At 46.8% G+C, this 23,103-nt stretch overlaps 3 protein-coding genes and 1 non-coding gene across 4 annotated transcripts; 3 read left to right on the top strand and 1 right to left on the bottom strand.

The window, feature by feature from the left end:
• Window positions 1-4,213: 4,213 nt before the first annotated feature.
• On the top strand, window positions 4,214-12,643 carry LOC112899579 (DDB1- and CUL4-associated factor homolog 1). The gene is made up of 14 exons (XM_025968101.1): window positions 4,214-4,613; window positions 4,993-5,083; window positions 5,169-5,285; window positions 5,399-5,574; window positions 5,687-6,548; window positions 6,657-6,754; window positions 6,856-7,279; window positions 7,378-7,977; window positions 8,056-8,244; window positions 8,355-8,882; window positions 9,290-9,400; window positions 9,517-9,635; window positions 9,730-11,260; window positions 11,673-12,643. Exons 1-14 carry the CDS (start codon window positions 4,426-4,428, stop codon window positions 12,360-12,362), a joined length of 5,724 nt encoding a protein of 1,907 aa, XP_025823886.1. The 5' UTR covers window positions 4,214-4,425; the 3' UTR covers window positions 12,363-12,643.
• A 163-nt stretch (window positions 12,644-12,806) lies between these two features.
• LOC112899580 (serine/threonine-protein kinase SAPK5) lies at window positions 12,807-14,790 on the bottom strand. Its single transcript, XM_025968102.1, has 4 exons — window positions 14,226-14,790; window positions 13,608-14,129; window positions 13,404-13,502; window positions 12,807-13,323 (listed from the first exon to the last, which is right to left on the bottom strand). Exons 1-4 carry the CDS (start codon window positions 14,343-14,345, stop codon window positions 12,943-12,945), a joined length of 1,122 nt encoding a protein of 373 aa, XP_025823887.1. The 5' UTR covers window positions 14,346-14,790; the 3' UTR covers window positions 12,807-12,942.
• A 2,100-nt stretch (window positions 14,791-16,890) lies between these two features.
• On the top strand, window positions 16,891-16,962 carry TRNAQ-UUG. The gene has a single exon. It is a non-coding gene; the product is annotated as a tRNA-Gln (tRNA).
• Window positions 16,963-19,486: 2,524 nt separating this feature from the next.
• LOC112900390 (auxin response factor 13-like) lies at window positions 19,487-22,572 on the top strand. The gene is made up of 3 exons (XM_025969220.1): window positions 19,487-20,540; window positions 21,310-21,900; window positions 22,129-22,572. The coding sequence occupies exons 1-2, from the start codon at window positions 19,587-19,589 to the stop codon at window positions 21,877-21,879; spliced, it is 1,524 nt and encodes a 507-aa protein (XP_025825005.1). The 5' UTR covers window positions 19,487-19,586; the 3' UTR covers window positions 21,880-21,900; window positions 22,129-22,572.
• The last annotated feature ends 531 nt before the right edge of the window (window positions 22,573-23,103 follow it).

Genomic DNA, 23,103 nt, shown 5'->3' with positions numbered 1-23,103 from the left:
ATCAACTTAGAGCCCAAACTCGAAGAAAAGCAAGTTTAAAAACCTTCCCTACCCTTTTTTTTATTTTCAGGGCGGGTGGCGCGATCACCCGCCCCTGAAAATAAGGCCTATTTCTAGGGGCGGGTGGCGCCACCCGCCCCTGCAAATCCCATCTTTAGAGATGGGTGGTGCTATGACTCACCTCTAAAAATATGACTCATTTTCAGAAGCAGGTGATGGCGTCACCCCTCCTAAAGATGCAATTCCAGGAGCAGATCAGTAACCCCGCTGCTTTTATACGAACAAATTACATTTTGACCCATTCTAAATAAAATAAAATATTGCTGCAAATTATTTTTTCTAGTAGTGGCATGGGCAGTAGTCCTCCGATGACGACGACTTGTCGTCGGAGTCCAATAAGCAGCAGCAGCGGCAGCATCTCGTCGTCATCAGTCGTATCCCTCAGCTGGTGGAGAGCCCTCCGACGAGTGCCAAAACCGCCTGTGCTGACCACCTCGTCCCCATGACGATCCAACAGCACCAGCCGCAGGGAGGAAATAATACTGCTACTAATCATGAAGCGGCTGCTGCCGGCGGCGCCATCGACTGGAATTTTCTCGACACCTTGCTGCTGTCCACGACGACGTCGCAGCAGCAGCAGCAGCTGCTGCAGTACGAGCCCTCTGCTGATGCGGCCTTCTTGCTGCAGTACTGAAGTCGTCGCCACCCCTCTTCATCAACCGGCCGGCTAAGCTAGCTGCTGATCGTTGATCATTATTATATTATTATTCACCGTACCGTCATCGTCATTATTTGCATGCTAGTATATATGTTATACTATATATACACTGACTTGGGCACACGCCGGGCGTAAAGTTAAGAGACGACGCCGATGTATAGCTAGATGACTGACATGTGTTGAGGTAGTCAAGACGAAGGAAATGATTGAGAGGGACGTCCACTTCACACGAGGTTTCGTCGCGCGCGCCGGTACCGATTGGTACACACAGAGCTATTTTTAAGACTCGGGAGTCATTTTAATATCGGATGGTAACACTATCGGATACTAAATATCATCCTAAGGTGGTATCTTAACCCGGTAGTAAAATAGCCGAGCAATTTAGTACCGATTAATGATATCATCCGGTATTAAAATGTGACATTAAAAGATGATATTTAGTACTGGGTGGTATTTTTATCCGGTGCTAAATGGTACTACACGGATTACTTTAAAAGAAATGCATCTCCTAACACTCACATGAGATGTTTAGATGGGATGGCAAGGGAGGCTCGCACGAGCCTTAAGGTTGTGGGTTTGAGTCCTATAAACGGTCTTCCATTTACATTTAAATACTAAACGTGTTGTATGTCGGTATTTAGTAGTTTAATAGTCATGACCGCTCACTCATCGTCAATCACCCATCACGCACTCAAATCAACATTAATTAGGGTGTGTTTTTAATTAGGGTGTGTTTGGTTGGACTTTCCAACGTGCTTTTACTTTTGTAAAAGTCAAAAACCAACCAAAGAGCTTAAATGCTCTAGGTGCTTTTGCTCAAAAGCAGGTTTCACTGTAGTACAAATGCAAAAGCACCTCTCCCCCTGCTTTCAGTAGCTTTTAGGGTAGAAAATACCCATCTACCATTGGTTATGAAAAAAACGGTTCGTTCTAATCTCCCCAACCCGTCTGACTCCCGTCCGCATCCCACCCCCGCCTCCCGCCCCACCCCGTCTGACGCACCACCCGTCACCGCCCCGGTGCCGCCCCGCCCCGCTTGCTCCGACGCCGCGCCGCCCCGGCACCACCCCGCCCTGCCCCGCCTCATCGCCGCCGCGCCGCCCCGCCACGGCGCCGCCCCGCCAGCTCCGGCGCTGCCCTGCCCCGGCGTTGCCCCCCCTCGCCCCGGCCCGTCGCTGCCCCGCCTCGCCCGGATACTTTCTCCCAGCCCTGCTGTGCCCGCTCATCCTCTGAACACCGATATGTCTTGGCTGCTCCTTCCTGAACAGACAATACAAGCAATATTGTGATGCGATTATTGCAATTTATTGGTGATGTAAAGATTCGTTAGATTTTAGATATGTTAATGGACCATTAGTGCAAAGTTGATGTATGGATTGGCTGCTAATTATTATTTTAATTTCTTATAAATGTATTGTATATCTATTTAAGATTAAAAAAATAAAGAAATTATTGACATCTTCTTGTATTTAGTAAAAAATAAGATATCGTCAATCTCGGAGGCACTTTAGACATCTTAACACTTAATAAGAGAATCGGCCGAAAATAATCAGAATTGCCAAACACTAAGCTTATGTTGACATATATCGCCATTTATCTTGTGTAATTGCTATAGTTCTATTTATGTGGACCATATGGATGAAAACTTAGAAAATTTAATATTTTCCTTTCTAAAAGATATATTTACATGCGAAACAGTGAACATATTATATTTGTACGAGTATTTTAGTATATAGACAGTTCCATAAACCTTCAGGAGTATTACAGGTATTTCATCCACAGCACACAATTTTCCACTGCTCACAGCTGCTCTAACTAAACGGTTTTCTACTTTTCCCGCAGCAAATTTTTCACAGCAGATTTTCCATAGCCCACAGCTCACGACAGCGTTTGCAAAAGCTATAGCCCAACTAAAAGCACCCTTAAATTCCGTCGCTTGCTAGCTAGCTCTCCCCGATCGATCATATCATATCCCGCCTTGAGTGTGACATATTGCCGCGTTTGCTTGTGCGAGAATTTAATAAGTGATATGTCGTTGAGGGTTTTTCAGCTAGCAGATGACTCATGGACGATCCGACGGACAGCGACGTCCGGCTGGTCCGGTGATGCATTTTGGCCGCCGGCCGGCCGGCCGGCCGTCAGTGGATGGCCGGCAGCGGATCGAATGCACGCACACCACGGCGCCTGCGGCCGCGGCGACCAATCGGGCCCGGTGGCCATGGTGCGAGCGCCCCGATCAAGTATTGTTGGTGCGCTGCACTAGTTGCGTGGGCTTCTATATTAAATAATTTTTTATTTTAACGCGTTTTGATATTAAAATTGCACTTATAACGATGCTCGTGTAGAAGTAACAAATGGAACGGGTCGGGTCATGGTTTGATTTAATTCAAATCCGATGGTTTTTTTAAAAATTTTTGAGAGGGTGTTAGGATGGCGGGTTGATTTTATGAAAAGTTAAGATTTTCTTTGCAAATTTTTCAGAACCAGGTAGGTTGGACTGTGGGTTGATCTCACAAAATTATTGATTTTTTCGCAAAATTATCTGACAGAGGAGGCTGGATTGTGTGTTGATTTCTCTAAAGTCCGAGAACTTTTATGCAAAATGACCGGACTCGCACGATCTGGCCTGTCCGCCCGGCCGATCCAACGGCCGGAAATTGCCCATGACGTGGCCACTCTCTCCGGCCATTTTTTGGTGCGGAAATCGTATATAGACTAGAAACTTGGCTGGCCGTGTATATCTCGTGGATATTGGGCCTATGCATATCCTGTATTTTGGCCTACCGCCCGTGGCTTGTAATAGGAGTGCAAATTGATGATTTTCAGGTGCACCTCCAACTTTTTTTAGTTCAAATATTTGTGCTAATTTTTTAGAATAAAATTTTATTTTGGAGAAGCAGTACAATATTTAAACTAAGAGGATTGGAGGTGCACATAAGAATCACCAATTTACACCACTAGCTTATAATATATTTTAAATGTAAAATATCATGAGTTGTCTCCACAATGCATCAATCATTATGAGTTCGGAAAATACATACATTAAGTAATGATGAAAAAACATCAAAGAATAACAAGTGGCCAACGTAAGGGAATGTTACTATTGACATACTGGTGAATATCATGCAGATGTTACTTGCAATTTGTACAGGAAATGATTGATCTTATAGACTTAATCCTATTTTCTTCAGAAATGCTGCAGTTGCAATGAGAAATGATGGCATAATAAATCTTTTCCACAAACATCTCACAAATAGGTTAACAGGTGAAGGCAAATCACAAGCAATTTATACAGCGAAAGATTTCACAACTTCATTTGCAAACCAAGTTGGGCTTTAGCGGGCTGCGGCTTCATTTATTCGAGGGCCCATATGAGTACATGGGCCGAGCCTGCGATCCAGCCAGCCCGTGGCGTGGCGCCCGGCGAGCGCAGAGGAAAGCCTGAGAAGGTTCCTGACGGAACGACCCCCTGCGTAGGTTGCGTTGCGTTCCTCCTCGTCTGCCCCGCGCCGCCAACGCCTCCCCTCCCCTCCCCTCTCCTTCTTCCATTGATCGGAGGAGTTGGACCTGGCGGCGCGCGTCGATTAACACCCCCTCCCCCCCTCCCCCCTCAATTCGATTCGCAACCACCCCAGCACCGCCTTCTACCCTACCGCCAAACCCTAACCCTAATCTATCCGCCGGCTGCCACGCCCGGCCCGGCCCCAATGCCGGAGACGGACCCCGCCGCCGCCCCCGACGAACCTGCCTCCGCCCCGCCACAAGAGGACGAGGAGGCGCTGCTCGCCCGCGCCCAGAATGTCATCTCCAGGATCCTCGAACGCGAGCACGACCCCAACCCCAATCCCCGCCTCCTCCACACCCTCGCCACCATGTGTGAGCTCCACGAAGCCAGGTCAGTGCCTCACAAGTTTACCTCCCAATTCTCTTCCCTCCATCGCATATGCTCTCAATTCCTGTCAGCCGATTCGACCACATGTCTGTTGCTGCTTTACTGGACCAGGCTGGGTTACATGTATTTCAAACTGCTCTCGATGCTCCTGCAATCTCGCTTGCGACTCACCGCTTCGAATTAACCATCTAGGCAAAACCGCCATTCACCTTTTGATTTGCCACACACTCTGCACACTTTCATTCAAACTTACTGTAACAGCAACTTTCCATTTGAAATTTTGTAAGCTACTTGCATATCTTTGAGGTGCCATCCCAATACCATATAGGGACATTCACCATGCTTGTTAGATTGCATGTTAACCATTTCTTCTCCTCTGCAGATATCTTCAGCTATCTGCATCTAACCCTACGCCTAACAACACAAACACAAGGAGCACCTATACAATTGGCAAGCTAGCAAATCTGTTCCGGGTTAGTAGCCTACTTCGCACTTCTTTATGCATCAAGTTTCATTTTCCCCTGTAACTAAGCATTGTTACTTCAAACATGTCAACAGGATAACGACGACTTTTATGAGTTGGTGTTTTGTAAGTTCTTGTCGGATACATCCTACTCTGTTGCCGTACGTGCTGCTGCTGCTAGGCTGCTCCTGAGCTGCCATTCTACTTGGACGGTTAGCTTCTCTCTATGCATTTGTCTTGTGTACACTATTTGCTGTTGTCTGTGCTCGGTCTATTATCCTCTTTCGGACCGTACTAACTTTTCATTTTGGCTTCCTTTCCTCAGCCTCAGTATCCCCATGCTTTTGAAGACTCTATCATAGAGAATATTAAAAAATGGGTAACGGAGGATTCTGAAGCGTCTAGTGAATGTGAATGGAAGTATCTAGGAAGAAATAAACCCACAGACGCTGAGATGTTGAGAACATATGCCATTGGGTTGCTCGCTATGGCGTTGTGCAGGTACTGTGTATCTCAATGATTCTTTTCTCTTCGAAAAGTGTCTCATTATTTGAATGTTATCCGTTTGCTACTGTTGATATTTATCTAATTCTCGCATTTCTATTCACCTCAGTGGTGGGCAATTGGTGGAGGATGTCTTGAATATGGGGGTATCAGCGAAGCTCATGCACTTTTTGCGTGTAAGAGTCCTTGGGGATGCCTCATCTTCTCAGAAAGATTCTAACCATCCACAAGACACCAAGCATCCTCGGGGCAGAGATGATAGCAGGAGCAAATCACGTCTGGCTCAAGATGTTTCTCGACTGGATGGAACAAGGGTTGGGTGTGGAATATTAACCGACCTAACTTCAGAGAAGGACAATGAACCTGGTGTTGGAATGAGGCAAGTACATGGAGAAAGGTCAGTGGATGACACTGTTGCATTGTTGGATAATTCTGATGCCCCCGAGGCTGATAGGGTCAATGATCGATCTTATGGTACAAGTATTTGTGACGTAAAGTCAAAATTTGGGGAAAAGCATTCTGTGATCAGGCTTGTTAAAGATGAAGATATCAGCGAAAATGGTGAACTATTGAAGAGAAAGCTGAATCGAGCCACTTCTCGACTTAGAGTGAAGGGCAAAGCTGGTGAAAGCTTGCCTGAAACAGAAATAACGCCTTTATCGCCAACCTCTGGATTGAGAATAGGAGGTCGGGCTATCAGAGACAGGAATGCGGTGAGGGTTGATGACCCAAAGAAGGCAACTGATGTGAACGATAGATCTGCAGGTCTTGAGTCATTTAACGCTATTTCCAGGGAAGAATATGAAGACCGGTTCAGGGATTGCATTATTGGCTTGAAGGATATATCTGACATTGTTTTGAAGGCAGTGAGAGCCGCTGAGTCCGAGGCCAGATCTGCAAATGCACCTGATGATGCTGTAAAAGCAGCAGGTGATGCTGCTGCTGAGCTTGTGAAATCTGCTGCTTTGGAGGTATGGGAAAAGGACATCTTTGAAGCGCATATCAGAAATAGCTTCTCAGCGTCTGTTTCATACTGTATATAGATTAGGTCTTGTTATTGATGTGATACACTTTTGCAGGTTTGGAAAAGTGAAAGTAATGGTGATGCGGTTGTATTAGCTGCAGAGAAAGCTGCATCTGCTGTAGTAGAGGCTGCCGTGTCAACAAGTGTCTCACGGTAATGGGGATAAATACTTACGGACACGGACATTTTGTTTGTCATTTGTTTTTTTTGTCACATCCCTATTATTTACCTGAGCGTTCACTTTGGTATTGCAGAAGCTCAAACCAAGTCGGCGAAGAGCGTGCGGTGGAAGAAGCTGTGCAAACCAGCAAAGACCAGGATTTGGAAAATTTTGTTATCAGTGACCAAGGGCAGCTCTTGCAACTTAGAGAAAAATATAGTATCCAGTGTCTACAGATTTTGGGAGAGTATGTTGAAGCTTTGGGTCCTGTTCTCTATGAAAAAGGTGTTGATGTTTGCCTTGCATTATTGCAAAGGAGCATGAAAGAGCACGAGGGACACCACCACTTTGCTCTACTTCCTGATGTCCTTAAATTAATTTGTGCACTGGCTGCCCACCGAAAATTTGCTGCTCTCTTTGTTGATCGTGGTGGTATTCAGAAGATCCTCTCTGTTCCTAGGATTAATCAGACATATATGGGTCTTTCTGCTTGCTTATTTACTTTTGGGTCTCTTCAGGTAGGCACAAAACCATAAACTGTGTTGATGCAATCTTAATGCTGATCTGCTGTTTCTTTTTTTTTTCTACCATATTAACCTTCTGACTCTTCTTGCAGTCTACCATGGAACGTGTTTGTGCACTCCCATCTGACACACTTGACAGTGTTGTTGAACTAGCACTTCAACTTCTTAAGTGCCCACAAGATTTAGCTAGAAAAAGTGCAGCCATTTTTTTCGCTGCTGCTTTTGTGTTCAAAGCTGTTCTGGATTTGTTTGATGCACGAGATGGGATGCAAAAGCTTCTTGATATCCTATATGGATGTGCGTCTGGAAGATCTGGTGGTAACTCCGGCGGACTAGGATCCTCCCACATAAATCAAGGGAATGATCAGTCGCCTGCCGAAGTTTTGACTGCATCAGAGAAGCAAGTTGCATACCATTCATGTGTTGCACTGCGGCAATACTTTAGAGCTCATCTCCTTCAGCTTGTTGATTCCATTCGGCCAAGCAAAAGCATCCGTAGTATTGCTCGGAACACTTCTAGTGCAAGAGCTGGTTACAAACCTTTTGACATTAGCAATGAGGCCATGGATGCTGTCTTTCGTCAGATCCAGCGGGACAGAAAGTTAGGCCCTGCTCTTGTGAGAGCTCGTTGGCCTGTGCTGGACAAATTTGTGGCCTCAAATGGTCACATGACTATGCTAGAGTTATGCAAGGTAAAAGACACTTCTATGTGCACAAACATGCACTTTTGTGTTATGTAAGGTTGGTTACTAACCTGATTTCACATGCAGTTTCAGGCACATGGCGATCGATATCTGCGTGACCTAACTCAATATGCAATTGGAGTTCTTCACATTATAACACTTATGCCACACCCAAACGTCCGCAAGCCAATAGTGCATGCAACATTAAGCAACAATCGTGTTGGTATGGCTGTTCTATTAGATGCTGTGAAAAGTTTCGACTATATTGATCATGAGGTGCGATTTCACTTCTGAAAATATCAATTAGATAACCTTTACAATTCCATGATAGTTTCCTAAGTTCATTGCAAATTGCAACTCTTATTTTTACTGTTTTTGTGAATCAGGTGATCTGTCCAGCATTGAATGTTCTCGTCAATCTTGTATGCCCACCTCCATCTATCAGTAACAAGCCATCCTCAACTGCCAATCAGCAACCTGCAGCTGCGCAAGCACTTGTTTCAGAAAGCAGAGACAGGAACTTCGAAAAAAGTGTTTCAGATAGGAATCTTCTAGCAAATCAGGGTGAATCTCGTGAACGATCTGCTGATGTCAACCCTTCTGAAAGGAATAATACCTTACATCAAGGAACTCCCTGCACACCTGTTGTGCCATCTGGAGTAGTCGGTGATCGAAGAATAACGTTAGGAGTTGGAGTTGGCGGTCCTGGTCTTGCTGCTCAATTGGAACAAGGATATCGTCAAGCTCGTGAAGTTGTAAGAGCAAACAATGGCATAAAAATTCTTTTACAGCTTCTCAGTTCTCGGATGGTTACACATCCTGTGGCTATAGATTCTATTAGAGCCCTTGCCTGCCGTGTCCTGCTGGGTCTAGCCAGAGACGATGCAATTGCACATATACTGACAAAGCTCCAGGTACTGAGTACTACAGAACAATACTTATGTTTAGCTGTTCTGAAGATTTAATAAGTCAAACTTTTCCAAGTTTTTACCATCAATTAGTTAAATTATACACGTTTGGTGTACAAAAGCTGTATCAATAGATCATATTGCGTGGATCTTAGATTATGATATTAATTTTTGTATCAATCAACAAAAGATTATGCCTTAATTAATGTCAAAGGATACTTTTGAAGACATTAAAACCCTAATGTGCCCTATAAAAAGAAATGTAGGGAGTATTAAGCAACCCTGCTAATACAGGCGTGCTACTTCTATCTGATGTCCTTCTTGGACCCTTTACATAAAGCTTAAGACGATTAGTTTACTCAATTAAATCTCGAATGTGTACCTTGTGGATATTTATGCACTCATTGTTTCAGGTGGGCAAGAAATTATCAGAACTGATCCGTGATACCAGTGCCCAGACGTTGGGGGGTGATAGTGGAAGATGGCAAGCTGAGCTGACCCATGTGGCAATTGAACTAATTGGGGTAAGAGGTTACGCCTTATGTGATTGTAGATTATAACTTTGCAGATTTGAACCTCTGCACAGCTAAACAAGCAACATGGTTTAGATGAGTTATGTGATCATACGTTTCTTTGGCAGGTCTTGACGAATTCTGGAAAAGAAACAACATTAGCAGCAACTGATGCTGCTGCTCCAGCACTGAGGCGCATTGAGCGAGCTGGGATAGCTGCTGCTACTCCTATCTCCTACCACTCAAGGTTTGATTTCTGTATGGTTGCCCTATTTTGTTACCTTGCCAGCTGTTCTTATTGTTACTTTATCTATTCTCTTCTCTTTTTTTTGTGTATGTAGGGAACTGATGCAGCTAATACATGAACATCTCCTTGGGTCTGGTTTCACTGCCACTGCCGCCATGCTGCAGAAGGAGGCTGGCCTTGCACCTTTGCCATTGACAGCAGCAGTGCTTCCTGCTCACCAAGTTTCTGCCCTAGAAGCATCATCTGTTCAGCAACAGTGGCCCTCTGGGCGTGTTCAGGGGTTTCTCTCAGAGAAAACAAATATATCCACAGATCAGTCTGACCAGAGATCTGATTCTGTCCTGCCTTCATCTAAGAAAAAGGCACTAACCTTCTCATCCAGTTTCTCACAAAGAACTCTATCTCCGCATCCCATTTCTGGTAATAGAGCAAGCAACACCCTTAAAAGTCCTGTACCTATTGGGGCTGATACTGGAGATGCAGAAACATTGCATAAAACACCACTGTCACTGCCACTTAAGAGGAAGTTTGTGGACGTGAAGGATCAAAGTTCTGCATCATCAGTGAAACGCCCTGCAACAGCTGATCAAATATACCAACCTTCTGCATTCCAAACTCCTGCTCCTACTCGCAAAGGTCTGTCAGTAGCAGTAGATTCTCCTACTTCATTTAATTGTGGTCGGACAAACTTCAACAACATTTCTACTGACAACTTGGACAATTCTCAAGGCACGCCGGGAGCAGTGACAACTACAGCACATCCTGGTGTGATTGATCAACAGTCAGGAAATTTAGAGCGAATGACGCTCGATTCACTGGTGGTACAATACTTGAAACATCAACATCGTCAGTGTCCTGCTCCAGTTACAACTTTGCCACCACTTTCTCTAGTGCACCCACATGTTTGCCCCGAGCCTAGTCGCAGCCTTAGTGCACCAGCAAACATATCTGCTCGTATGGGAAGCCGTGAGATAAGCAGGCAATTTAGTGGGATCCAGATACCTCGTAGGGATCGTCATTTTATATACAGTCGGTTCAAGCAATGTCGTGTTTGCCGTGACGAGGCTTCACTGTTGACTTGCATGACATTTCTTGGAGATGCATCTCGAGTTGCGGCTGGTAACCACACAGGTGAATTAAGAATATTTGACTGCAACACGGCAAATCTCTTAGAGACCCAAACATGCCACCAACATCTTGTTACAATGATGGAGTCCACATATTCTGGTGGAAATGAGCTGATTCTCACATCCAGCCTAAATGAGGTTAAGATCTGGGATGCCTTCTCGGTATCTGGGGGGCCTTTGCACACATTTGAGGATTGCAAAGCTGCTAGGTTTAGCCACTCCGGAACTTTATTTGCTGCCCTTTCTACTGATACAGCTCAACGGGAGATTCAGTTGTACGATGTACAGACATATGCTCTTACTCAACGCCTTCCGGATAACACTAACAATTCAAGTTCAGGCCGCGGTTACATCCAACCTATTATACATTTTAGTCCTTCAGACACAATGTTGCTTTGGAATGGAGTCCTGTGGGATACACGAGAAGCAAATCCTGTTCATCAGTTTGACCAGTTCACAGATTATTGTGGCGGTGGCTTCCATCCAGCAGGAAATGAGGTATGTTTCTTTCTTGAACCATACTAATTAATTTTGTTTACTCATATGTTTCGAACCGCAGTTTCTTTCTATCCATTTGATCACATGGCCATGAGGCTTAATTCTTCCAATGCGATTGATATTTTTAAGCTTGTCCTGAGGCGGGGATATTTTCCTTTCTCATTGGACCCTATTTTTTTTCCACATTAAACCACAGCTGTCCCCTCTCTTTGCTTCGCAGCATTTAAGGCAGCTAGCAATTCTTGTTTCAGGTCTTCTTAACTCTTGTGAATATTGAGCACATGGTATTATGTTGGATAAATATATCCACTATAGCTTTGCTACCAAAATTATTTGTTGTAGATGCCAGTATTTTAAGAGGAATTTGTTCCAGTTTGTTTGCCTTATCATCTCCATCACGTATATTTTACAGGTGATCTTAAACTCAGAGGTGTGGGATCTGAGGAAGTTTAAGCTTTTGAGGAGTGTCCCTTCCCTGGACCAGACAGTAATAAAGTTTAATGGCACTGGTGATGTTATCTATGCCATCCTGAGGCGTAATCTTGACGACGTAACATCATCCATCAATGCTCGTAGGGTCAGACATCCTCTTTTCCCTGCATTCCGCACGATTGATGCCGTGACTTACTCGGATATTGCAACTGTTCAAATTGACCGCTGTGTCCTTGATCTTGCCACTGAGCCCAATGATTCTCTTATCGGGGTGGTTGCTATGGATGATCACCAGGAGCTGTTCTCTTCTGCTCGCTTGTTCGAAGTTGGCAGGAAGCGAATAACTGATGATGATTCAGATCCGGAGGATGCAGGTGACACCGACGATGAAGATGATGATGACAACTCTGATGACGGTGTTGTGCTTGCTCCCGTGCTGGAAGGGGAATCGGATTCTGAGGATCTAAGTAACAGCAGCGATGATGGTGGCGATGATGATATCCCCAGTTCGGATGAAATTGAAGATGATCCAGAGTTCATTGATGATGGTGACCTTGATGGGGGAGGGGGCTTGTTGGATATTATGGGTGATGCTGAAGGGGAGGACGATGAAAGTGATGATATGATGGGGTCCTTCAGCAGTGGTGATGAGGATGGTTGGATATTGTAGGTTTCCTGCCTTGCGGGTGGGATGGGCCGCTGCTTGCAAGAGCATGGAGCATGGTTTACATCTTTGGGCTGGTCCTGTACGAGTCCGAAATTTTACGGTCGCATTGTTAATGTAATTATTTCCTTGTTCTTGTGGGGGTTGGGGTAGCTCTGCTGTGTTAGGGAGTACGGAACATGATGAACTTCTGAGGCGTTAGATGGTGTAAGTAAGCTGGGAAAGCTTGTGAGTTTTGCTTTTTGTTTAAGACAACACCATCGATTATATATTTTTTTTCTGTGATCTATGCTAGGCTCTTGTGTTAGTGACATGTTGGATTCGACCCGACATGTCATTGACTAACCTGATTGTACTACCAGATGAAAATCATACATGCATATCAAGTAGTGAGTCGAGGTCGAAGCGGAGAAACAGTTAACACTAGCAACTTAACTAAAATAGGAGGGCAAAAGGAAGGGGGAGAGGTGCTAACAAAAAATAATGGCGCGTTCGCCCATATGATATGATGTACAAGTAAATAGTACTAGAACGAACACAGAATGCATGCTAATAATCAGATTTGGAGAATGAAGGCTAATGAGATTCAGATCTGGAGCTTGCTGATGTCGAACTCCCCGCTGGCGTGCACCTGCCTCACCGTCCTGTCGTAGTCGTCTTCCTCCTCCTCGTCTTGCCCTGCCTCCTCCTCGTCCGAGGCGCCCCAGCCGTAGCCGGAGACGGGTCTGGCCGGCCTGGGCACCGTCTGCGCCTCCTGCACGATCCTCATGATCTCCTCCACGCTCTGCGCCGAGTAGGTGGCGGCGGGGGCGTTGCCATTGGCATTGGCATTGTTGCTGCTGCCACTTGCGCCGGCGGCGTCTCCTCCCCGGCGGCTGTAGTAGGCGGCCTGCGCCTCCTCCTTGAGCTCCCGCGGCAGGTTCTTGAGGAACCAGGGGTGGCTCTTGATCTCGCTCATGGTGATCCTCTGCCGTTCGTGTGTGTGTCAGTCATCTGCGTGCTTTAATTTGATTGACATGGTGCACAGACACACACAGTATAGTGTACCTTGTAGGGGTTTGCGACGAAGATGCGGGAGAGCAGGTTTCGGCAGTTCTGGGAGACGTGCACGTACTCCGGGATCTTGTACTGCACCGACATGATCCTCTGCAGCAGCAGCAGCAGCAGCAGCGCCCGCAGGCAACAAAGATTATTGCTGAATTGCTAGGTCATTCAGTAAGCAAATCAAGCAAGCAAAGCACACAAACCAACCGAGATTGTCTTCCTGAAGTTCTTTGGGTCCTTCGGATCCTCGAACGGGTATGCGCCGACGAGCATGACGTAGAGCGTGACGCCGCACGACCAGACGTCGGCGTGCTTGCCGTCGTACTCGCGGCGGGACAGCACCTCCGGCGCGATGTACGCCGGCGTGCCGACCGTTGACTTTGGGCGCGAGTGCAGCACCGACGATTTGGAGTAGCCGAAGTCGCAGATCTTGAGGCGCGGCGCCGGGCTGCCGTCCAGCAGCGTGTTCTCCAGCTTGAGGTCGCGGTGGCAGATCTGCATGGCGTGGCAGTAGCTCACCCCGCACACCAGCTGCTGGAAGAAGTAGCGCGCCTCGTCCTCGTGGAACCGCCCGGCCTCGCAGATGCGCTCGAACAGCTCGCCGCCGGCCGCGTACTCCATCACGATCGCAAGGTGCGTCGGCGTCAGCACCACCTCCTTGAAGCGGATGATGTTGGGGTGACGAAGGGAGCGGTGGTTGACGATCTCGCGGAAAACATTCTCGTCGATCTGCAGCAGGATGCAAAGCAGCAGCAGCGGTGGGAATTTCATCAGCAAGCAAGGCAGGCAAGAGGCAACAAGCAAGCAAGTACACTTAAAATTTACCCTGTTCCCTCGCTCGATGAACTTCATGGCCACGAGCTCCCGCGTCTCCTTGTTCCGCATCAGCTTCGCCACACCGAAGTTGCCCGCCCCGATCTCCCGAACGGGCTCGTACTTGTCCATATCTTTCTTTTGCTCCTCAATCTGGAGCCCAACAGTCGTGCTCCTCGATCAATCTGTTTCTTTTGCTGTGTGGACTCGATGACGATGATGAACCGCCGGCTGCCAATTCTCCTCTTTGACTGATTTTCTACTATCTTAATAACTAACGGAAGAGGGATCGGAGATGCCTGTGGATGGAGGTGGAGCTAGCTAGATAGCAAGCAAGAAGACGAGGTGGAGGAGGGCGGAGATAAACAGAGAGGGGAGGAGATACGATACGACGAAGGCAGAGCAGAGGCGAGAGAGACGACAGGAGGGGAGAAGGATGTGGGATGTGGGGTGGAGAGCCGAGTCGGAGCAGGTGGCCTGGCCTGGGTTGGGTTAGGTCATCTATCTACTTGTCTCTTGTAATGCAGGTCCAGGCACACTTCCTCTTGGCTTTCTTCTAATAGATAGATAGATAGATGGACGGATGGATACTCCGTAAGAGATTAGTAGTAAGAGATGAGAAAGATTAGTAGTAAGAGATGAGGAGAATGGTTATGACATGATGGCAGCCCTGCCCTTGCCCTGCATCAACGGTGACGTCGCTTTCGCTTACACAGACTGCTTACCTGCTCTGCTCCCAGCTGGTGTGGCCATCAGGATTCAGGAGACCCACTGACTAACAAATGTATTAGAACAAGTCAGTTAGCTGACTGGTTGTGAACGAAATTAATACTAGCTATCAGCAGCAGGAAATTAACATTAACAACGAAGACTAGTTGGCAATGCAAGCAAATGCTGGCAAAGGCATGTATGGTGCTGACGAGGACGGCATTGGCTTTTGCAGCGTCGGCTAGCACCTTAGGAGTAGTTGGGTTTGCTTTTTCCTATTTGATGCTTACTACATTACAGGCCATTCCATGTCTCTCCCACTCGCGCAAAGCAACAGCAGGCATCAGGAAGCCGACAGAACTCGATGGATCGGCTGATAAGCTAATGTGCTGCTGCTGCTGCCTGCCCTGCACTGCATCCACCATTGGCCAGGCCAGGCCATCCAGTAATTTATTTATGCTATGGATCCGGAGGCGGCGGCAGCAGCTACCACATGCGCGCACGAACCAACCAGGATTCCGACAGACAGGGACAGTACTGCGCATGCAAGCTAAGCCTCTCTTGCCTTGCCTGCCTCATCGGTGGGGTCTGATTATATTGGTGGCTAGCTAGCTCTGATCGAATTCCTTCTGATCCAGACCCACAACATACTAGAATTAATTCTTTTTCTTCCTTAGCTTGCTCCAACATCTATCGGCCAATACCCAAACTCAACAACTAGCTAATCCAGACCCTGATCGAAGAAGAAGATTGGGCGCGCGCTCTCTCTCTCTCTCTCTCTCTAAACTAGCTAATCCCTCCCTGCAGCAGCCTATCTTCTTTAGTGCATGCTTTACCCTGATGAGATGAGATGAGAAAAGAAGATAGGTGGATGATGGGCTTCCCACCCACTCACTGTCACTAGCTAGTCACTGCTGCCTACCGGTAATCATCGATTCACCTCCCTCCTATAGTACGTCGTCCTATCTAATCATCCCATCGATCGGTCGGGGATCAATGCAAGTTGGGCGGGTCATCGCCCCTTTCCTAGCTTCTTCTCTTTCCAGAAATTAAATCACTGAAAGCCAGCCAGCTGACACGATCGATCACTGATATCGGCTCTGCTTTTCTTAATAAGATGACAACGCAGATCGAGGTAGATCGCTTAATTTGCGTAAAGTCCGGGTCACATCGGATATTTGATACGGGACTAAATATGATCTTACTGTAAAATTAATTGCATAAATAAACACTAATTCACGAGACGAATCTATTAAGCCTGATTAATTCATCATTAACACATAACATTACCAAATCATAAACTAGTTAGGTTTAATAGATTCATCTCGTGAATTAGCCTCCATTTATGCAATAGATTTTATAATTAGACTATATTTAATACTCCTAATTGATGTTTAAATATTCGATGCGATGGGACTATAGTTTAGTTCCGCGGAACCAAACGGGCCATTACTTTCTACTGCTCCTTGCTTATGATATGCCGGCGATGCAGTTATTAGCTGCTTGGTCCATCAAGATCAAGCTATGGGAAGATCAGCGTGCCTGCCCCGCGGGTTAATTGATGGCTAAGAGGAGGAGGAGGAGGAGGAGGAGGAGGAGGAGAGCCGGAACTGGGCGACGCGGCCGAAGAGCAGAGCTGTTCGGAAGCTGTGGATGGATGGATAGGATGGGCCGGCAACCGAGGGCTGGCTACGACGCCCACCTTGGCAGGATCTGCTGGCTTCTTCATGTCCAAATCAATAAATTGGCCCATCCACCTGGTGTCTGCTGCCCTCGACGACGACTAACTACTACTAGAATTGGAATTGGAATTGGAATTGGACGATAGCGATATGGCCAAGTCATCGACTACCTTCCTTTGCACGTGCACGAGTCGCTCGCTAGTGGCTGGTCTGGTCTGGTTGGCTGGCTGACTCACCTTGTTGCTTTCCCATTGATATGATTTATAGATGGACGAATTGCGCAAGCTGGTTCCATGGTGTAGTGGTTAGCACTCCAGACTTTGAATCTGGCGACCTGGGTTCGAATCCCGGTGGGACCTTTTTTTTATTTTGCAGGTTATTTCCCTTGTTTCTTCTTCAAGGTCTCGCCATGACCACCCCCCTGTTACTATAATAATAAATACTACTTGCATTGGCGATTTTGTAGAGGCCAGATATATATTATGTATGCTAACCTCCTTCATTATGTGTAAGGTCACTGCAGGCTAGCTACTGAATCCTGTCCATTAATTTGGGTCTAGCTCTATATGCATGGTGCTGAACGTGGCAAGCAAGCAACAGCAATGTCTTTGGAGTCGATCCACACTGCAAACCGTACCGTACTGCATGCTCTCCGTCCGTCCTGACGCCCTGTGTTTTTTGATTGGTTGGAGGGAATGATCTCGATGGTCGACAATCCTTTTATGTCCTGGAGCTGGAGGCTATCATTATCAATCAACTCAGGCAGCGTACGTCCTCGAGCTAGCTAGCGGCTACAGAAATCAGCCCACCATCTCTAAGCTAGGCTGCTGCTGCTGCTGCTGCTGCTGCTTTGCACTCGGTACGGTAGAGCACATAAAAGGAGCTACAACTGCCGTAGTAGTATTTATTAGATACTAATGAGCTAAATGTTCACTCTTCTCCTCATGTTTCATGGTTATCGATTCTATGCTTTAGGGTTTCAATTCATGGGCTTTTATTTTGTAGACTGCCATCTTTTTTCTCCGCTGAGTTTAAAAGAGATGTTTCCTAGTATACTTTACTATGTTATTGCAAACTAAACTAAACTGCATGCGCGCCCAGAGATCCTACTATGTACTTTGATGATAAGCATACTACTATATATCACGCGGACCAAATTAAAGAGGTCCGATTTATGCGGGACACACAGATCGATCGATGCTTTCAAACACACCAGTAGTTCGAATGCGTTAATGATGCCTGGATAGGGTTCAGATGCAAGTTTGTTTTTTCAATTGTCGGCGCTAATGATCAATTTATTGAATACACAAACAAGTAACATCAATATCGATATATATAGTTATACTAATACAAGGAAAATTAAGCTTTGACAAAATTCACACTTTATTGTCGGCGCAATAAAATTGAATTGAATGCTTGGCTCGAGCTTTCTAAATGAACCGAGCCAAACTCTCTTTTCGGCACTCATCAGCACCGCTCAGTCATTGAAACCGCGAATACCGGCAGAGAGAGAGAGAGAGAGAGAGAGATGGAGGAAAAAAACACTTACATTCCAAATTGAGGTAATTTATTCTCTACTACCGACTTTTCCTTGTTCCACCCCAAAAATATTTTTCAATTTTACAAAGTATAATATAAATATAGCGGAAAACTCGGTCCAGCCTGTGCCCAGCCACAAGTAGCTAGGCTAGTGTGATCATGTCCAATGAGTTCTTTTTGGAAATGTTTAGGTCTACTAAAAAAAAATGATATTGCGGTATCTGCAACCTCGCTGGAGTATAGTAATCTCGTACATATTTGGAATACCCGACTTACAAAGATACAGGTGGCCATCATGATCCGGAGATTTGCAACCAGGCATGCCGTGTGACAACCGCTATGCGACGAGGATGACACCTATTTTATATAAGGCATTGCAACAATCCAGGTTTTTAAAAAAATTTATGAGCATTGTAATTTCCAGATCAACTTACATGTGAATTTGAAATCTTTTAGCGCAGACAGAGCCGTTAGGCACGCGATGAGGATGACACCTTTCGTCTATATGGCGTTACAACAATCCATATTATAAGTAAATTTATGAGTGTTGTAATTTTTAGGTCGATTTACATGTGAATTCAAAATCCAACCGTTAGGCATGCTGTGTAGCAACCGCTACACGACAAGAAGGACACATGTTGTCTATAAAGGCATTATTGTAACAATCCTAACTATTTTGAAAAAATTATAACCGCTACAAATTCTAGGCCGATTTACTGTGAATACAAAATCTTTTAACATAGACTACCGTTGTTCCTGCTTTTGTAGAAATCATGTAGATTATTGATCCTAAAATAACAATGCAAAATACAAACCGAATGGAAAACATGCATATGTATGTACGCAAAGGTAGAATCGAAGACGATGGGGGGCGGCCAAGGAAGACAGACATATGGAGAGGAGAGACAAGGTGCATCTGCTTGCATGTCGTGTCGTGGTACAACTGCAAGGTGTGCCTAGTAGCCAACTGCCAGGTCAGACGTGCCGTGTGGTTGCGTGTTTGAAGGCGGCGGAAGCCAACAAGGAAATTACTACAAGCACCCAGCGCGGTGCTGCGTGCTAGATTTTTTTTTTCCTTTTCCTTCGTATGGTACCATACAATAAAATATTACAAAGAGAAGGATCGGAAACAAAACTGCGGAAAATAAGGCAAAGAGACAGCAGCAGCTGTTGTTTTCTTTTTTTTATTTTACTGATTTATTATTATTTGAATATTTGATTGATGATTTGAAGAAGAAGAAGAAGAAAAGACAGGACGTATATATATAGGGTTTAGGGATTCAAGCTCCCGTTTGGGTTTGGCATCTAATCTGTTTGCGTTCCACATTCCATCCATCTCTTATTCTCTTCCGCCCGCCCGCCGCTTCCCATCCTCCATCTCCATCCCCATCCCCATCTCTTGCAGGCAGCAGCGCCGTCAACAACTACCCTAGACTTGACGGCAATGGCGCTGCCGCCCCCCGCCGTCCCCCACCCCATCGTCGACCGCGACGTCTGGCTCGCCTGCGCCGTCCCGCTCTCACGCCTCCCCGTCGTCGGCGCCCAGGTATACTACTTCCCACACGGACACGCCGAGCAGTGCCCCGAGCACCTCCCGGCGCCGCTCCCCACGCCGCACCTCTTCCCCTGCGTCGTCACCGCCATCAACCTCGGCGCCGACGACAACACCAACGAGGTGTTCGCCCAAATCTCCCTCCAGCCAGGACCCCACCGCGGGCCCCCCGCGCCCGACGCCGACCCCAGCAACAACCCCCACCATCTCAGCTACTTCGCCAAGCAGCTCACGCAGAGCGACGCCAACAACGGCGGCGGCTTCTCCGTCCCGCGCTACTGCGCCGACCACATCTTCCCCATGCTCGACTTCGACGACGACCCGCCCGTGCAGAACCTCGTCATGCGGGACCCCCAAGGCAACCCCTGGCAGTTCCGCCACATCTACCGCGGCACGCCGCGCCGACACCTGCTCACCACCGGATGGAGCAAGTTCGTCAACGCCAAGCTGCTCGTCGCGGGGGACACCGCCGTCTTCATGCGCCGCCCCGACGGCGACCTCCTCATCGGCCTGCGCCGCGCCCCCAGGTACCCCGTCGTCTCCAGGGACGACGCGGCCAGGCAGCCCCCGCCGCGCAACGCGCGCGCGCGGGTGCCGCCAGGCGACGTCATGGAGGCGGCGCGCCTCGCCGCGGAGGGCAGCCCCTTCACCGTCACCTACTTCCCGCGCCAGGGAGCAGCCGAGTTCGTCGTGCCGCGCAAGGAGGTGGAGGACGCGCTCGCAAGCCGCTGGGAGCCAGGGACGCAGGTCCGCATGCAGGTCATGGAGGCCGAGGACGCGCGCCGCACAGAGTGGGCAAACGGCACCGTCAAGGCGCTCCACCCAAACATCTGGAGAGCGCTCGAGGTCCGTCTCCGTCTCTGTCTCTTGCCGTGTGTGTGTTGAAGTCATTGCATTCGGTTCGTCACCTTACCTACGTGCTGCCATGCTGATGATGCGTTCGCATTCTTGCGGTTATTTAATTAGCAGAAGATCCAGCTGCATGCCTATCGTTACAACAACAGTATTCTTGACCAGTAGTACCTCCAAGTCACTAGTACTTGTTGTGTGATTTTATTTGTTGTCTTCCAAACATCAGGATCGATTGATTATTTATTAAATCATTGTCGTCGGCATCGTCGTCGTTCTTTTGTATTGTGGGGCTGGCCCTGCTTCTTCTGTCTGCTTCGACTTGTTCGTATCTTACTCAATACAATACTCTACTCATCTAAATCTCGGCATGTTGCCTCTGCCCGACTTCGAGTTTTTGTTGTCCGGGAGTCCTGATTTCTGAATGCATCCTCCCTTTTCTATTCTGTTTTGGTACCATGCCATTCTTTTTTTTTCTGTCATGTTTCTGTAGTCCTGTATTAATGTACTGTACTCTGTAACTGTTGGTGAAGCCACTGAAAAACTTTCATTCTTGTTAGGCATGGGAGTCAGTTAATTAGCTTTAGCTGGTCCTAGGTTGGTAATGACGAAAAAAATAATACAGTACATTTTTCTTATATATTATCGGTAGAGTAAAATTATTTGCTTATCTGATCCGTTGCCGGCAAGCAATGCTCTTGTTTTTGTTTCCCATTGTTGCGGTTCGCTCCTGACTTGATGGAAATTCTACTTCGCGCATCTGCAGGTTGACTGGGATGACTCCTCGCCATTCTCAAAGACAAGGAGCAAATATGTAAATGCTTGGCAAGTGCAGTTTGTTTCATTCCCTCCTCTTCTAAAGAGACTGAAGATTTCAGACACAATAGCACCTCTGTGCTCTGGAGATTGCTCCTCCTTGGCTCCTCCACTGATCGGACCGGAAAGCAAGGCGATGGCTATACTTTTGGGGTCACCAATTCCTGCTGGCATGCAGGGAGCCAGGCATAGCGGCCCTAGTGATGTACCTTCTTCTTCATCCACCTTGGGAATGCTCACAACTCAGCTATTCTTCCCCCTGCCCAGCGGGGACCTTCAGATGCCACCGAGTGTAATCAGCGGTGGCTCTTCTGAGATTTTTGATCCTGAAGTTGGTTCTCCTCCCAACAACTCAGTAAACATGCCTCCACCTGAGCTTCCTGTCGAAGCGAAGAGCATACAACTTTTTGGCGCCACAATCACACAGCATGTTGCACAAATTGCTACCAAAGGTGCTTCTGAAGAAGTGAATGGAGCTGTTAATGGTGTGGTTGATGGAAATGTTGGAAAAGATTTCTAAACCATGCAGACGTACTTGAAGGTATGGTCTTCTCAACACCTCTGGTTGTAGTGCAATGAGAAATGCTGAAAGAGTTTCAGAGTCAACCTCAGCGGTCTCCTACTTACATATTGCCTTAGTTATTGGCTTGTCACTCTGATTCTATCATTATATAGTAAAACTATGTATGCACTTTGATGGATCAACCAGAACTGTGACAGCATGGGGTCTTTATCACTGATTTGTTGGTTGCTATTCTTTTGTTTGCAGATCAGAAGATGGTTGGATGAGACTGACTGCCTCTGCATCTGCATTTGTACCGGAGGATCCAACCGAGTGTCTTTGCGGTGCATGCAGCTCATCAGTGAGTAGCTTTATTAGTAAGCTGCTGGATCATTCAACCCTGGCGACCTAGATAACTTTGTGCTGGTTGTTAGCTAGAGAAGAGAGAAGCATGCGTGGCTTTAGTTGAACACCTTGTACTTGTTGCAGAGTGTGGTTCGTGAATTGTATTCTCTGTTCCATTTAGAGTTTCTTTTCTTTTTTTCCTGTTTGGGCGTAGTTTGTGAGACTAATGCCGATTGATTCTGGGAGACTGGTCTGGTCTGCTCTTGTGTGGTGTAATGGATCGCTTGTGTGGAACTAATGTATGATTTTTGGTATGGATCGTTGGTCGTCCGTACCTTTGATCGTAAAATATGACGTTGTTTGTCTTGTCTGTCAATTGAAGTATTGAATTGTATCTTTGGCGCGCATGCATCTCGTGCATGCTGTCTGTCTCGGCTCATGTGAAGTGATGCCGTGGTCATCTTTGTTGCTTTCTCATGGATTCATTTTTGAATGCTACTTGCATGGTGGCACCTTTCACGGGAAAAAAAAAGGCAGTCAAAAATGCAAGCCTGTCGTCTTTTTCTAGCTTTCCTTTTTGCCTGAACCTGATGAGAGATCATAGTATAGCGTAGCTACAGTAGATTTTTGTGGCTTTAACAAAATTTTTCCCTCTTTCTTTCTTTCTTTCTTGATTCATTGGAAGAAAAGGTTGCGACACAGCCGGAGAGAGATGAGAGTAAAAGCAGGCGGCATACATCATCAGTACGCGTGCTAACTAGGTCAACGTACTACCCAGCATCCATAACATGCATCTTGGACTGGACTGTCTGCCCTGCCCATCCCATCCATCATTCAATTGTCCAAAGATGACTGCTTGTCGATTCGATCGGTCACACATGGCTCCCTGCAATGCAA

The sequence above is a fragment of the Panicum hallii genome, chromosome 7, assembly GCF_002211085.1.
Source record: "Panicum hallii strain FIL2 chromosome 7, PHallii_v3.1, whole genome shotgun sequence".
Classification (NCBI taxonomy): domain Eukaryota; kingdom Viridiplantae; phylum Streptophyta; class Magnoliopsida; order Poales; family Poaceae; genus Panicum; species Panicum hallii.
The sequence above is the reverse complement of the archived record's forward strand: the minus strand, read 5'-3'. Positions and strand labels throughout refer to the sequence as shown.

Bases quoted from the DNA above. Each gene is read 5' to 3' on its own strand.
- LOC112899579 (XM_025968101.1), top strand. From the start codon at position 4,426: ATGCCGGAGACGGACCCCGCCGCCGCCCCCGACGAACCTGCCTCCGCC. The intron at 5,286-5,398 runs GTTAGCTTCTCT...TCCTTTCCTCAG, and splicing joins GCTGCCATTCTACTTGGACG to CCTCAGTATCCCCATGCTTT. The intron at 7,280-7,377 runs GTAGGCACAAAA...CTCTTCTTGCAG, and splicing joins TTACTTTTGGGTCTCTTCAG to TCTACCATGGAACGTGTTTG.
- LOC112899580 (XM_025968102.1), bottom strand. From the start codon at position 14,345: ATGGACAAGTACGAGCCCGTTCGGGAGATCGGGGCGGGCAACTTCGGT. The intron at 13,503-13,607 runs GTTGGTTTGTGT...CTGCTGCTGCAG, and splicing joins ACTTCAGGAAGACAATCTCG to AGGATCATGTCGGTGCAGTA. The intron at 13,324-13,403 runs GTACACTATACT...CACGAACGGCAG, and splicing joins TCGTCGCAAACCCCTACAAG to AGGATCACCATGAGCGAGAT.
- LOC112900390 (XM_025969220.1), top strand. From the start codon at position 19,587: ATGGCGCTGCCGCCCCCCGCCGTCCCCCACCCCATCGTCGACCGCGAC. The intron at 20,541-21,309 runs GTCCGTCTCCGT...GCGCATCTGCAG, and splicing joins ACATCTGGAGAGCGCTCGAG to GTTGACTGGGATGACTCCTC.